This window comes from Trachurus trachurus, assembly GCF_905171665.1.
Source record: "Trachurus trachurus genome assembly, chromosome: 16".
Lineage (NCBI taxonomy): Eukaryota > Metazoa > Chordata > Actinopteri > Carangiformes > Carangidae > Trachurus > Trachurus trachurus.
In genome coordinates, this window is record NC_139902.1 from 12,098,500 (window position 1) to 12,114,552 (window position 16,053).

The window sequence follows — 16,053 nt, forward strand, 5'->3', positions numbered from 1 at the left end:
TATATAGGGCCTAATTATCACACTCTTATACAGTGGGCTAGGCTATTACAGATTTTCCTTTCTCTCTATTTTTTTCCCTCTAAAAGCATGAATTCAACCCATAGATTTAACCCTGGTTTCCTGCCAACAGCGTTTTGATCGTTTGAATTTTGGGGGGATTCTTCGTGTGCCTCCGTAACCTTAATATTTCCTCTGCTTAATTGTTTGTGGCCTAGTTCTTCGTGTTACCGTTAGATGGCAGTGTTGTGAAGGAAAACCATAGACTGTATAAAAAGAAGGAAAACGACACCAGTCGGTCCGGAACCTTTCTAATGTCGGTTGCCAACCCGGTGAGTTATAAATAACGTACCGATTCGGCGGTTGTTGTAGCAACCCGGTAGCAACCATCTTAAGCGTGGGCGACAACGGCGTGAAGGTCGCGTGTTTTTGTCACTCGTGAACATCGATCCTGTTTGAGACAGCGACGCGTGGGCTGAAAAACAGTTTATCTACAGCCAGTTCACATTTAAATCACAGCAGCGCTTGTTTCGTCTCGGTGAAACTGAACTAAAGTGTGGGGCTGGAGCTAAGATGCTAAATTAGACAAAAAGACGGAGATTATTCCCAAGGAGAGTTGCAGGACAGAACTGCGACGGATCACAAAATATAAGTACTTTTTGCTTGCCACTCGTATTTTTGTTTTAGCTCAGGTTAGTAAGTGCAACTTCAGCATGTCGGCTGCCAGCAGTCTCGTCCCTGCACGGTTTCTCACCATCATAGCTCACCTTGTCATCGTCATCACCATCTTTTGGTCAAGGGTAAGTTAAGTGAGAAGGACAGATTTTTTTCATCATTATTATTATTACTTTGCGGGTTGTATGGGCAAGAATTACTATCGTTTTATGTCTTCGCAAATTATCACTCGTCTTCTATTTTTCTTGCTGAATTGTGTGTAATGTTTGTTTTACAGGAACATAATGTAAAGGCCTGTTTGCCTTTGGGTTTCACAAAGGACCAATATGACTATGAGGACAGAAAGTAAGTACGGTAATGATTGAGAGATATGAGTCAAAGCCAGAAAAACACACCCTCTCTAACAGGTGTCTCTTTGTTTCAGGTTGGTGCTGGGACTGGGAGTCACTGTCTGCCTGTTTGCTATAGAGTTGGCTGGGTTCCTCTCAGGAGTGTCCATGTTCAGCTGCAGCCAAGGACTCCTGTGTATCCTTCACTGTGACATTATGGATTACTCATTTTTGATAAGTGATAAATGATGACAATGGTATCTTTGATATAAATCCAGATCAACACAAACAATTCAAATCTAAGTAGTAGTAGTAGTAGTAGTAATTTATTTGTCCCTGTAGGGAAATTGAGTTGCAGCAGATCACTTGACATTTCATCTAAAAAAACAACAACAACACAGATAAAAACAGCACAGTACAACTTTCACACAGATTAACACTCATCATTAACACTCATCATCAGTGAGTCAGCTTTATGTTTATCGCAGCCTTAACCTGGTCAGACCAGCTGAGCAGGCTATGAGCTGACCAACACTAACAGTGACTATCGATTATTATTAAGGGATTTAATGGCCTGGGGCACAAAAGAAAATTTAGCTCTGTTTTTAATAAACAGAGGGGGGCGATATCGTCTCCCGGATGGAAGAGGGTTAAATGAGTGGGCAAGGGGGTGCCTTTGGTCACCTATAATATTCCTTGCCTTTTTCTCTATCCTATCTCTGTAGATGCCTTCCATACATGGCAAAGTAATGCGCAGCAATTTACTAGATATGGTTATAATTTCTCTAACCCTCTTTTTCTGTGCCTCTGTGGCATTGCCAAACCAGCAGGTAATACAAAAAGAAAGAATGCTTTCAATGAAGGAGCAATAGAACATTTGAAGCATTCTCCTTTCAACATTAAAGGACAGGAGTTTCTTTAAGTGGAACATTCTTTGTTGAGACTTGGTACAGTGGGCACCTTTGTTGCTGGTCAAACTCTTCTCTCCCCATTTGTTACATGCATGACTCCTCACTATAAGCTACTAAATACAAATAATAATACTGTAATACCATCCATTAAAAAAAAAAAAAATCATAATTTTATAGGTGTACTGAGAAATGTTACTCCTACCGAAGTGATGTCAGCCTCAACATGAAGTTAGAGTCACATTGAAAACCTGTCCTAAAGCCTTCAAAAAGTATCACAGTACAAAGATAGATAATAAAATATGAATATGAAATATGAATGATATTGAAACAGTCAGGTCATCTAGTCATCAGTTACAATTCCATGACTCCAACTTCTTTGTCAATAGCAATAGGAGTCCATGCCAGTGCCTCAGTGGCTCTGCTTTTCTTTCTATTTGAGCAGTGGGCGTGTGACATCTACTGGTGGATCCTTGCCATTTGCAGGTTAGTGTGGATGAACTTGGTAATGTGTGTTTATTTTCCCAAAGTGTTTTTTCCCTGACCGATATTACAACCAGCGCTGGCTGTTCACTGCAGTGCATCCGTCTCCCTGTCTTTCTTTGTGTTTGAGAAGTGGGAATGCTGGACATATTGGGTTATATTTGCAGTCTGCAGGTTGGTGTGTGTCCTTGTGTGTGCTGATACTGGTTTAAGTAAAGAGAGCAAAGCAGACAGACCAAATGTAAACAGCAAAGTATCAGCAAGTATATAAGTATGAGGTATGTAATGTGACTGTCTCTGTCTCTGTCTCCCTCTAGTGTGTTGCCTACTTTTGTGGAGCTTCTTCTGTTTATATCTGTCTTGGGCCTTAAGAAGAAGCCATTGTGAAAGACAGTCCTGATGTGAAGTGCTACAAAAAAGGAGAATATTGACATCTTCCTCAGTGCATCACCACCAAAGCCAGCAAACATCAAGGGAATATACAAGCCACTCTGTGTCTGCAATGTGTGTTTACTAATTTTATATTGAAAGAAATGGATGCAGAATATGTGTTAAGTTATGTTTATGAAAGGAAGTGTAAAGAGAGTTAGTATTTTTTCATTAAACATTGTGCTGTTGTTTTTAGAGGTCTTTGACTTTTTTTGTGATATCTTTAGAAAATCTTACAATGTTACTGTAATTACAAATAGATGTACAAATTCTTACTTAAACTGTTTCTAGCTGGGGGTTTTTTATGCTGGTTTATCAATTACTTACCACCATGGTCTTTATCCAGTGTACATTCAAGCACTTGAATGGTGGGTTATTACAATGAGTGTACAGAACAGCACAGGCTATTATTATAATATATGTATATATTATTAATAATGTAATCCTAAATAAAAAATAACATTTAAAAAAAAAGACATATGGAAACAGTTGAAGAAAATAATAAAAGATTACATTCTCTCATATTTCACTATTTGTTTTTGTGTTTTTTAGTTATTTACAGAATAGAAATTGTGCATAAACTATGTATCTATTTTTTAAGTATTTTAGTTGTGTCTTGTGTGTAGTAGTGGGGAGATAATCCTGTGAAGACAAAGAGCATCGTGGTTGTATTTACTGATGACGCGCAGTCCTGTGACTCCGCCCACCGGTCCCACCTGTTATTGGGACCGGGTGGTGAAGTTTTTCAGTTCCTGTAGCCGGGACATTTCGTTGGCTCAACGAAATTAACCCCAATTCGCCTCTTTTTCATTTCAAGGACTCTAATTTAACACTGAATAATGGGTATGTGCTGCACAATTAATGTATCGGTCAAATTATCTTACAGAAGGCGTTTTCACTTGCACAGATATTGAAATTGTTAGCGTCCAGTTCTGCAGTCAAGCTAACGTAGAGAAGTACGCTAGCACGATGTGTGAATGGTTTAAACCTGCAGAAATGATTAGTCCTCGTAACGTTTCACAAACAACAGAAACAGAAACTCCGTATTTGCTTTTTTTTCTGTGTATGTGGAGTAGTTGGGGATTGTTACTGCGAACAGGGACTGTTCAGCGTGAGCTAATAGCTAACTTAGGTGTCGGAAGGAGTGCGAGCACTGACGTGGCGTTACGTTGAGGAAGAGTTAGAGTTTGATTTAATTCATAAAATGGTACAGGGCTAAGTACTCTGGGACACTTGTTTATGATCCGTCATTATAGTTTAATTACTGACTCAAACTAAAACTACAGAGACCTGATTTAAATCCTCCGCCATTAAGATTTAATTGTGCAGTTTTTATTTATTTATTTTATTGTTACTGCGTTAGAGAGGCGTTCACCTGCATGATCATTTTGCAGATGTTTTCTCAACTGCATTTGAAAAAGTGATAATTATCTCTATAATTTTGTCAGCTTGTTTCAAACCAGTGAGTATAGTCTAAACAGGTGGCACACTTCTTTGTATGTTGCAGTTTCATTTCAACAGCAATGTGAACTGTGTACCTTTTTAAAATCCTCCAGCAGTTGAATTAATGTACAGTTTAACAAAAACCAATTGACTCAGATAGGAAGGTAGGATACATCACAGGACTGACTGGACAGGAGAGACTGCAGCAGTTTTAGCTACCTGTTCCTAACAAACTGACGAATGCCTCGGCTCTAGGACAATAATAACCTGAGTTTTTCCTGATGATGCTGTATTTCTGGACTCTTTTTTTTTTCTAGCGGCGAACACAGGAACCTCACTAGTGCTGTCAAGTCTGCTGTCGGTGCTGGTGTTTGCTGGGATGCAGATGTTCAGTAAGCAGCTGGGATCTACTGAGTGGCTCACCATCCTGGGAGGTTTCCTGGGCTCAGTCCTCTTCATCTGCTCCCTCACTGTATCCTTTTGGTTGTGGCCTTAAGGACTGAACTGTTTTAACCCATGTCACAAGACTTCACTTAGCAACACAGCTATTTGTTGTTGAACATCTCCTATTTTTGTTTTCATTTGTTTACTAAGCTCGAGCACAGTGTAGCCTATCACTGAATCAATTTTTAACATACCGTACATGAAAGTACCATTAAGTTGTATGCTTCCTTAACTACATTTTTTCCAGGCATTCAATAATATGGAAAACCTGATTTTTGGGAAGGGATTCCAAGCTAAGATATTCCCAGAGAGTAAGTGTAAACTCATGCAGTCAGTGTTGTTGTTTTCAGATTACACTGAAACACTAGCATTCTCGATCACTTCATATCCAAACATCACTGTAATAGAAGTTAAAAGGAACTAACCATTTTAATAGCCAGTGATTTTGATATGCCATCTTAACATTATAATTTGTTTGTAAGAATCCCACAATATACAGAAATATAAGTCCTGTGGTGTATCATTCAGGTTGTGCTTCTCACCAGCATTACTCACTCTCTCATCTTTCAGTTCTGCTCTGCCTGTGCTTGTCACTGTTTGCCTCTGGGTTAGTGCATCGCGTCTGTGTCACCACATGGTAAGTAACAGTAGATTACAAATGCCTCTTTCTGTTTCATACCGCACAGTTGAAACTATCTCTCACTGTGTACATTTAAAAATTAACCCTAACCCTTTGCTTTTTCTTTACTTTTGTGTAGCCTCATCTTTTCCCTCTTCGCCTTGTACTACATCAACAAAGTATCTGCCGCCCTCTACCAGGCAGCTGTTCCTGCAGTTACACCAGCCAAGGCTGCCAGCAAGGGCAAGAGGAAGAACTGATGAATCTGTTGGAGCACATTTGAACCAGTCAATATTGTCCAGTTGCTGATGGCCATTGCAACACAGCATTTGCATATTATGTCACAAAATTACATTAGATACACTAAGGGTCATGGATTTGAGATCCCTGACCTTAAGTGTATCTCCAGGCTATTAAAAATGGTTGGGTAATATTACAAGTATTAATCATTTCAATTATTACAATCTTGGAACCATGACATAGTGTGTTTGTTTGTTTGTTTTTACAGTAATTTAAAATCTGAATCATGGAGAAATGCCCATATACAATCTTGTTATACTATTTGATAGGCCATAAAAACAGCTAAACAGGGCTCTACATTCCTTTATTAACTGTCTCATTAGCACTGTTTTTACACTGGTTGCAAAGAGATTCATCATGTTGTTTGTATATTCATCAGCACTTCGAGTTGCTTTTTTGTTTAATTCATTTTGTAATTAAACTCTGTGAAAGACATTGAATGTAGCCTATTGTTTTTTCTGGCAGCTGCTACTAGGTTAACTAGGTGTGGCGCCACCTTAGCGCTGTGAGCTCATGCACAGCCATGGACAAACCATGACTTGCATGGATTCATCTCTGACGAACTCATAAAACTGCCTAAGACAAAGATCATGATAGTTGGGAATGAAGACAAAGAAAATATGCAACTCTAACTTTGATTTGAGGTTCCAAATATGTCTTGAGGTGTGTTAGTTGTGATGCAGATGGAAAACTCACAACTCCTGAAGGACCATTTTAATTTAAGGGACTGAGGAAAGGGTTGGACTACGATTTGCACTTCAAACAATGGTTTAAAACAAAGAATTGGAGGAAGTCAAATTGCATTGAACAAGATTTAATCACCCAGGGGTTTCAGTGCAACAGCTCATCGGGTCGGACTATGGTTGTTTTGGGCAGCTTCCAGGTGCAACCGTGTCAGTGTAGACAGGGCGTCGGACAGTGGAACTTCCCTAGATAAATAAAGGAGGATATTTCATATTAAATATGCCGTAAAACTGTTATGCTGATTGCACCCCGTGGGAACTGGTGTGCCTGAGAAATGACATCAACTGTTATGTTGTGTCGTATCTGAAACTTGTGTATCATCTGTGTCTTGCGGTGAAGGTGAAAACGGGCAGAGATTATATTTGCGCATGGCTGTATTTGCCTGCCCACTCTCTTTGCCCCTGTATCCCTCCTTGTCCCTCCCATCACATTGGGCGTTGCCAGCTGACTATAAATACTAGGAACAAACTGTGAGTGAGCCCCTGCTCGCTTCTCCAAACCCAAAACCACAGATTCTGCCTCATCGTATCCTGGTAAGTTTAGTTTTTATGATTTCAACACTTCTCTCTTCCCCTGCTTTTGTTTTATATCTATTTTACTTATAGTTATAATGTTCTTTTCAAAGTTGCGGGAGTTAATTCTGAGAAGTGATCATTTCTCAGGAGGACTACAAATATTGGAAATCTCAGCTTCCAAATGTCGCATTGCATTTATAGTTTAACAAACTTTTTTTTTCTCTCTCAGTTTAATGTCGATATGTCGACATGTTTCCTCTGCTTGGCTTGGACGTGTTTTGCGCATTACGTCAAGTGTTCCTCCTCTGACAAGTAGCGGCTGGCCTTCCGTTAGTCAGTCACTAAGTTATTTCACTTCTTTGTCTTGAGCGTCCCCATGGCCTGCATCGTTTCCCTGAACCTCAACCAAATAAAGGGCGAAGTGAGGGGAGGCAGAGGGAGAGGCTGGGTGGGATAAGGGTTACAGATAAGGCTTTCAGTTTCTGTGCCAGAAAAGTGTAATACACAAGGAATTTGCTTTGAGTGCCAGTAAAAGCAACACTGACATCCTCACTTAGTTTTTAGATGAAGTACTCAAACCCACTGCTCTCTCAGCAGTCTTAACATTTGCATACCTCTGCAGGAATGCGTGTTAGTCTTCCACAAAGTCTGGGTAGTCCTATATTAAAAACGTTATAATGCAACTTGCTCCAACTGAAGTGAAGTAAAAGGAAATTTCTTGTGACGTATAATTTCAAACTTGTCTTTTCTCCTTTCAGCATCTTCTTCTGGAACCATGACTGACTTGGAGAAATGCATGGAGTCCCTCATTGTGATTTTCCACCGCTACGCAAATGAGGACAGCGACTGCAAAACCTTAAGCAAGAAAGAGCTGAAAAAACTCATGGAGTCTGAGTTACCCACATTCCTGAAAGTAAGTCCTTTGTCATATACGAGCACTATCCTCGGCACTCATCAGTATAATTTATGACTCCACCATGAATTGCCTCTCATCAACTCTGTTCCAGGCACAGCAAAATCCCAAACTCATCGACCAAATGATGAAAGATTTGGACCAAAACAAAGATGCCAAGGTGGACTTTGAAGAATTCATGTCCCTCATCGTCGGTCTCTCAATGGCTTGTGAGAGATGTTGTAATCTCCATTCAAAGAAGGCCAAGAAGTGATTGGCAAATAATACAGGAAATGTGACATTTTGTCTTTTTGTTTATTTTTTGTTAAAGAATATTGTAGCACAAATGTGCCAGATTCACAAGTAAAACTCCCTACAACAAGAATAACAGTGTGATTGTCTTTTGGCTTATTTTGCACATTAATATACATAATTCCTACATATTAAATGTTGCTACGGTTTCCTGCCACCTATTTCATGAACCCCTGGAACCAATTTAGTCCAGAAGCGTTCTGCCAAAGCCAGAAAAATCACAGAATGTACTAAGAGTTTTGATGGGTTCACATCTGATGCACATAATTTCTCTCGTAAATCCACCATGATCATTCAGCAAAGGCAGCAGTTCTTTATACAGTATGTAAATGGTTCAAGATGGGAATGTGCTGGTATGAGATAGGTGTGTTCTGAGTTTTTGCATCTGTGCCATGAACTCATGTGTTGGGGTTTGGGCTTTGATTATAAGTACTCTCAAAATCTTCTGTGGTTGGAAGGTTCATGTTTTCTGGGGTGGTGGTGTCTTATCTCAACGCTCTCCTCCAGTTCAGATACCAGAGCTTTCCCCTGGGTTTTCAGCTCTTCTGCTATCTCACGCATGTGGCACTGGTAGGCTTGGGTTGACTTTATCCTGAGTGGAAACTTACCTGAAGGAACTTCACTGTAAATACATCAGCCAAAATGTCTAAGTTGGAAGAAAGTATTCTACATAATTTAATTGAGATTTGTTCAGTCCAAAGAAACTGCTATGCTGCAGTGGATTGATCTTTTGACAGTGGATCTGTCAAAAGATCAATTTAATTATCTATACCTACAGGGGAATGTGTTTTCTCAAAACAATCTCTGTCAGTCGTTCTTGCTTGATTCTGAATATGTTTGGCAGTCACCACTATAATGATACTGCAAAGGCTGTAAAATGGAAGATCAAAATAAATCAGTTGCCTGTAGTAAGTACCACAGGCAACTGATTTATCCATAAGTCTACACATGTGTAATGCTTTCAGTAGTAGATGTAATGTGTCATAGTAGAATAAGTCTACATGTTCTGTGTGTTTACAGACATATCTTACAGGTGGCAGCAGTAAGATCTAGATCTGACAGTGTGACAGTGAGTCAGCATCTGCAATACAGAGAACTGAAGTACGGTAGCTAAATAGGCAGTTAAAGGCTGTAATATGCAGTCTGTTATTACTATTAAGTTTAAAATGGAGTGTTTGTACATGGACGCTTCAGAAAAGATGCAATCGCAGGACTGAAAATGGTGACTAAATCAATCACCAAACAATTTCTGTCACATATCTGATTGGCAATAAGAGACAAGATACAGAGCCCTGGAGCACCACCAGCTGGGCAGGGGAGGTAAAACGTTTTTCTTTTCTTTTTTTATTAAATCGTATGAAAAGTAGTGTGTACATGGTAGCCTATTGAAAAAGAAACCAACCAATGGGCATTTATTTGCAGATTTGTTTTTGTTTTTGTTTTTTTGATTTCCTGCTGACTGGCGGAATCATGACGATGAGGTCAGAGGTCACAGGTCAGGTAGAGGCCGCAGAGAGCTATGGAGGAAAGATGATGCTTCATGAAAAAAAAACACGAGTGGTTTAGAGGTTTAGAGCAGCCAAAAGGAGGGCGCGAAAAAAAAATCCAGATAAACGGAAATTCAGACAAATATACAACCTTTATCAACTTTTTTTTTTTTTTTTTTTTTTCAAAAGTCGGTAACGTTACATGTTAGCATTAGCACTAGCCCGGAGAGGAAGAAGCTAAGAAAGAAGAAAATAAAAGAAGAAAGCTGGAGATGGGGAAAGCTGTTAGTTAGCTTTAACCTGAAACAGACAGAGCAACAGCCCTGCTTCAGGTACTGCTCCACTGCCCCACCATTGTGTCCTACTGAGGTGGTTGAGTGGGACCCCAGTGTTGCAGAGAGACAGACCCTCAATTTGTCACCGTAGGTAAATTAGAAATGAGCTGATAACAATCATGCAGAGAAAGCCCAGAAGTAAAGAAGACCCTCCCATGAGGTAGGCTCTTTCTCATTATTGTTCCTGCCTTGGACTGCTCTTCTTCCTGTGGTTATATTCCTACCTCAAAGATGTTTGATGATGATGATGATGATGATGATGATGATGATGAAGTGGTTGGCACTGGTTGGTTTTGGATGACATTAGACTGCAGTCACTGATATAATACCACATGGTGGAAATCCGGTGTGGGGCAGCCAGGTAACATACATTGGTCTACTTTTATGAGTTTTTTCTCTGATGTGAAAAGGCAATTGTGGCAGTGGAATTTGTTGTTGTAGTCACACAAACATATTGGTAAAAGTACTTGCTCAAGCAACTGCACACTTCTCACAACACAAATCCTGTTTTAATTACAAATTGAGAAACTCACACACTCATAGTTTTGCCACAGTTATTGATGACCTTACAGAGCAGTGTGTGTGTGTGTGTGTGTGTGTGTGTGTGTGTGTGTGTGTGTGTGTGTGTGTGTGTGTGTGTGTGTGTGTGTGTGTGTGTGTGATAGAGGTATATTTGTGGGCTGTGGCCATTCAGCCACACATTGTTTATGTACACGTGTATGTTGAAAACGTGGCTGCTGGTCCAGGAAACAATATTTATAATCATGTATTTTGTTGTTGTTATAGATCTACAGTAGGCCTATGGGTGTTGATATTGTCCCTCAGGTTGTTGCTGTAAATCATGCACAAGGTACAGGTGGTCCCAACAGATAGTAACATCTGCTGACAACAAATAATTCAAAACCTTGGACTGGGATTGTGAGTCAAGCGTGTTGAGGCCAGGCATGGTTCATCCATCTCAAGTCAGGCCAGGGCAACAAAGTTAAATTCCCAGTGCTAAGAAAACATTGCTGGTGCTCACATTTGAGTAGTCATCACATAATTTAATATGGGGAAAGCAACTAACGCTTTTCAACCATAAGCCATCTGCGTGAAGCCGCAATGCATTCACTGTTTGCCACATATTAAGTAACAACACCATTAGTGTTAGTGCTTTTATCTTGTTGACTGACTCAGCTACAGCCATGAACCTGATACAGTCTGAATATTTCCTACCTGACAAGCCACTAAGGGCTGTCAGTCAGCGTTGAGGACACTGCTACATCAACTCACACTCGTGTTAAATAACACCAAGTCAGTCATTTAAATAACATCATTTTGATCATTTCTGTGCTCTGCATTGCTATTGTTCTACTGTTTTGTATGGATAAACAGTGGATGCATCACCTCAGTAGTGTTAGGCCTACATCGTTAAAATATTTTCCATTCATCTACATAAAAACAGCTGTATGAAACTAGCAGAAACGTCCTATTTCCATCACTATTTCCTCATCCTTTTCCACCATTTGAGGTTTGAATGGTCCTCTTTCTTCTGCTACAGTTTAATGACACATTAGTGGAGCGCCACAAACCGTTAATCTTGAGGAGCTTAAAGCAGAAGTAAGTGATATATTTGTGTTAATATAAGTCTTAAATAGTTATATCTTCCGACAGCAATCACTTACATAGAGTGTTTGGACTGAAACACGGGTCTCTCAGTCCCTCTGCTCTGCTCTGAGCCGAAGAGAAAACATTTATTGTATCCTACAGTTTTTATCCAATGAGGAGAGAGAACGGCATGCAGGGCTGTGTGTGCAGCCAAGGGACGCCGTGAATGTGGCGACGTAGGGACGAGGACTGTTATGGTGCGTTCAAGGAAACTCGTATTTTTCCGACCGTGAAGTCGTACCAGTTCGATCTGGTACGAGTTCACCGGTCGGAAGTTACGAGTGGCCGTTATAGTGACTTTCACCGGTAAAACAGGTCGGAAAAACACGAGTGGGTTGCCTGGAACGCTACAAAGTCGTAAGTTGTGACTTGAAGCTGTAATTTACGATTTCAAAAGCCTGCCTGGAACGCAGCATTAGCGAAAACGACCGGACCACTTACTTCTGCTTTAATTTCTAATATTCAATGACCACATTTTGCTACTGTATTAGCATCAGGGATTCCAATGTTTAATGCCAATAAATGGCTCTTCTTCTTCTTCATAAATATATGTATTACTAATCTATATTTAGGCACTATAATAGTGGCATAAAATGATCAGAAAAAGACAGTTAAATCATTAATCGCAATTATTTGTATTTGTGTGGGAGGGTTAGGTTTTCGTCTTTGTTGTTTTTAGCCTCTGTGAGGCACTTTGTGTTGCATTTATGTGTGAAAAGTACCATACAAATAAAATGTTATTTGATTTGGCATCTTGCTAAAGGATTGTAGTTAAAAAAATAAGCTGACCCTTGTAAATAAAGATAATTAATTTAAACTATAGGGTATAATTTGAAATGATTAGGTAGCCTGATTCAGTAGTCTCAAACAGACAAAAAAAAAACCTGGACTTTCCAAGTCCAACTGACTGGATCATTGATTCTCTCCAGCAAATAACATTTACCACAAGATAGCCTACTCATTTCTGATCATTCTCTTCACCAAATAACAGTGACAGTTTAGGGCGGTCATTGCTTGGTTAACAGGTCATCCCATGATGTTATCAAATTGGCGAATTGGCCCTTTAAGCAGGAGGTTGTGTATTGTCTCTAATTCACCACTAGATGTCCAGAAAACTCCATCTACACAGTCTGGTAGTTCTCCCAGTTTCTCTCTCACTCCCATCACTGACTGTGGAAACACACTATTCACAGTTAATATTGCAGGGTGAAACACAAAAACTGTTTCTTTGCTATTTCAAATGCTGATTGCTGTTGAACAGGGCAAGCAGTCCCATCTTAAGCTGTGCCCTTTCTTCGTGAGTATTTTACACTTGTTGGTTGGTTGGTTGGTTGTGTGAATAAAAAAACCCCATTATCATTCTTAATTCAAATTCATTTTTCCAAGTTTATTGAGTCAGTTGTATTATTTTTTTTAGCTTATGTCCATATTTTATTTAGATAAATTGTATTTTCCACCCTTATGTGAAACCTCTTGACAAAACATTTTAAGTAAAGCTTGAGTTTTATTTTATTTGAGTGTACTGAATTTTAATTAAATGGACTTGCATTTATTTAACATTTTTCTAATCTCTATAAAGCCACCAAAAGCGCTTTACTATCCACCCATTAACACACATTCATACTCCTGTACCTACCTATAACGTAGCTCTAAGTAACCATTCACACACACATTACACTGATTATACATTGGGGCAATTATAGGTTCAGTGACATGTAGACTGCAGGAGCCGCTCTACCTCTTGAGCCACAGCTGCCATAGCCTGTGGCTGCCCACAAACTATGTGGGCAATGTACCGTATATTGTATGGGTTGCTCTTTTCTCACGCTACCTTGAAATACAAAAGAGACAAAAGACAAATTATACATTGCACCCTACAACAATATTTGGAAAAACGTACGTTGTTTCCTATAGCTTTGTGTAGAAATACCTGTACCACCCAGTCCTTGTTGTCAGTCGTTGCTCTGTGACTCATGGTGCCTTTATGGTAAGAACTTGTTTCACTACTTTTGTTTGCTGTTGTTTTTTAACTCAGACAGGTGATGACTTCCTACCTTTTTTACATCTTCATATGTTTATCTCTAAAAATTGATCCTTGGAACTGTTAAACCAGATGGTTAATAAATATTGAGGGGGGAGTTTAAAGCTATTTCAACCTTTCCCAATGCAGCGTGCATGTCCATGGTGCAGGCGTATCACTGCAGAGATAGGAACCTCTCCAGTGGTGAAAGTGTAACTCATACCCCAACTAGCAGAGTGTGGAAAGATGAACTTTTTTGTCATTAACACCACATGATCCTCCGTCTCTATTTTCTTTCTCTCCCCTGCGAGGAGAATCTGATAGTATTCAATAAGTGAAAGTAATATGGTCTAAGTAAAAAGAGAACTGACTTATTAACAGGACTTGGCAGGGGACAAGAGAGGGGAAGAGAGGAGGAAAAGAGCTATACCTCTCTGCTGCCCTGGAACAGAGAAATGGAAAATGGAGGCCAAGTTACATAATAGCTGAGCAGGATGAATGGGAATGGCCTGGGCTAGAATCAGACATGTTCAAGCAACTCACTTCATATCCAGCATACCTTTAACCGCTGCTGATTTTATTCATTTCAGCTGAATTATAGTAGACAGACTTAAGTTAAACTGTTTGTTCCCATCATGAAGCTCGATAACAGCAAAGCTATTCAGAAGTCATTCATTAATAAAATAAAAAGTTACAAACATCAATTCAAAAGTGTGTGTAACATTATTCCAATAGTACATAATACAATACATGCAATAAAACATCTCTGGGTTTCTAAACCACCTTAACACCAGAGTTAAACTAAGTAGTAATAATGTCATTGCAGTTAGAAACACAATGTATTGTTTTGATAAAGTCTCCATCACTAACTAGGTTCGCAGAACTTCGAAAACCTCGTAAAATAGGAAATTACTGGTAGCCCTATTTATATGGAACATTAGCAAAACTTTAGTACAAACAGGACGGAGCAGACACACACACTCTCTCTGTCTCTCTCATGGCTGTGACTGTAACTTTCCATTTGCTCTGGCATATTTTCTCCGGAAGGCCAAAACCGAGCAGCTTCTCAATGAAAAAAAAAAATTAGCCCCACCTTACTTCATCTGCAACCGAATAGTTCATGCAGCTAAGCGCACAAAGGTAGGCACATATACGCATACCAATACACACACCCAAACAAACCTGCATGCAAGTTGTTAACAAACCGACAACCATTATAAACAAAACTATTTTTACAGTGATGTATTGTACAACTTTAAGACAGACAGTGGGTGGGTGGAGTGGAGTGCATTACCCAGGCATGAATCACTGTGGGTGAGTGTGTTTGTGTGTGTTTGTGTGTGTCAGGCAGCGGGTGCTTAGCCTTTAAGAGGAGGCTTTCCCGTCCGTCTGACAACAGTCTCATCTAAGCTGAGCTGCTGACACAGACCTCTCTTCACTTCTGTTCTGGGTAACGTGAACTCTGAGGTGAGTTGTGATGGAAAGGGGGATGTGGGATGGGGCAGTTCTGTGGCAGGAGAGAAGATAGCAACTTTTAATCCAGATAGCGAGGGTGAGGTGTGTGACAGTCTATAAATTGACAATATTTTTTAATAGGTCAAACTTAAGAGTGCTTCATGGCATTTACAAAACCTTTATTCTTGTGCTAGTGCAGAGCTCTGTACCTTTGATTTTGATGCATCCCATGATACATTTGTCTTTGTATATGTCTCTGATTCATGTCATGTCTCTTATAGAGAGGTGTGTTTTCTGTATAGAGGTGTTATCTTTCACCTTAATTAAATTTGAACTTAAAATTTAAACCTGTGTCTCAATCAATAAATGTCTTTGTTTTCAGCTTCAGCTATGGCCCGTCTGGAGCAGGTAATTACAAACATTGTAGATATATTTCTGGAGTATGCTGATGATGAAGGCAAGAAAAAACAGCTGAACAAGTTGGAGCTGAAGAAAATGTTGGAACAAGAGATAGAAAGCCCTGAGTTGAAGGTAAACAATGCAACACACCCAGGTTACATGACATGCACTGGCCCATTAGTGAAAAATGTTGCCCCACTTCTTACACACCTTTTTTCATGTACATGTCATAATCATTACTTTGCTGTATGAATGTATCTTCCAGGATAAAATCAACGCAGTTGACATTGAGGAAGCCATGGAGATGCTCGATAAAAACCATGATGGTGAGGTCAACTTCCGAGAGTTTTGTCGGTGTGTGTCTGTCCTGGCCAAATGCTACTACCAGAAGAAGACAGGCAAGGGAGGCAAGAGAGGCAAGGGCAAAGAAAAAGAAGAGGAACAAGAAGACTAAATATTTACTTCAAGCTGCTTGTAGCACCATGATGTATAAAAAGTTTTACACATATGTCATGTACACAACATAGATAATATATCACACGACAGATGCTGTTGGTACCAAGCCATTTGCACATAAAGCTAAAAATGGATTGATCTTGTGTCTGAAACGTACATGCACA

At 39.7% G+C, this 16,053-nt stretch overlaps 4 protein-coding genes across 5 annotated transcripts; all 4 read left to right on the top strand.

The window, feature by feature from the left end:
* The first annotated feature begins 383 nt into the window (after positions 1-383).
* Positions 384-3,186, top strand: tmem107l (transmembrane protein 107 like). Of its 2 annotated transcripts, none has more exons than XM_083989204.1 (5): positions 384-797; positions 950-1,017; positions 1,097-1,197; positions 2,299-2,395; positions 2,710-3,186. In XM_083989204.1, the coding sequence occupies exons 1-5, from the start codon at positions 711-713 to the stop codon at positions 2,777-2,779; spliced, it is 423 nt and encodes a 140-aa protein (XP_083845330.1). In that variant the 5' UTR covers positions 384-710; the 3' UTR covers positions 2,780-3,186. The 2 variants fall into 2 exon arrangements, with proteins under 2 accessions (XP_083845330.1, XP_083845329.1); XM_083989203.1 differs by lacking the exon at positions 2,299-2,395 and adding an exon at positions 2,470-2,566.
* Positions 3,187-3,535: 349 nt separating this feature from the next.
* krtcap2 (keratinocyte associated protein 2) lies at positions 3,536-6,062 on the top strand. Its single transcript, XM_083989206.1, has 5 exons — positions 3,536-3,664; positions 4,582-4,736; positions 4,956-5,019; positions 5,279-5,345; positions 5,467-6,062. Exons 1-5 carry the CDS (start codon positions 3,661-3,663, stop codon positions 5,585-5,587), a joined length of 411 nt encoding a protein of 136 aa, XP_083845332.1. The 5' UTR covers positions 3,536-3,660; the 3' UTR covers positions 5,588-6,062.
* Positions 6,063-6,669: 607 nt separating this feature from the next.
* s100a10b (S100 calcium binding protein A10b) lies at positions 6,670-8,065 on the top strand. Its single transcript, XM_083989208.1, has 3 exons — positions 6,670-6,904; positions 7,645-7,799; positions 7,894-8,065. Exons 2-3 carry the CDS (start codon positions 7,662-7,664, stop codon positions 8,050-8,052), a joined length of 297 nt encoding a protein of 98 aa, XP_083845334.1. The 5' UTR covers positions 6,670-6,904; positions 7,645-7,661; the 3' UTR covers positions 8,053-8,065.
* Positions 8,066-14,982: 6,917 nt separating this feature from the next.
* s100w (S100 calcium binding protein W) lies at positions 14,983-16,053 on the top strand. Its single transcript, XM_083989207.1, has 3 exons — positions 14,983-15,046; positions 15,417-15,565; positions 15,699-16,053. The coding sequence occupies exons 2-3, from the start codon at positions 15,425-15,427 to the stop codon at positions 15,885-15,887; spliced, it is 330 nt and encodes a 109-aa protein (XP_083845333.1). The 5' UTR covers positions 14,983-15,046; positions 15,417-15,424; the 3' UTR covers positions 15,888-16,053.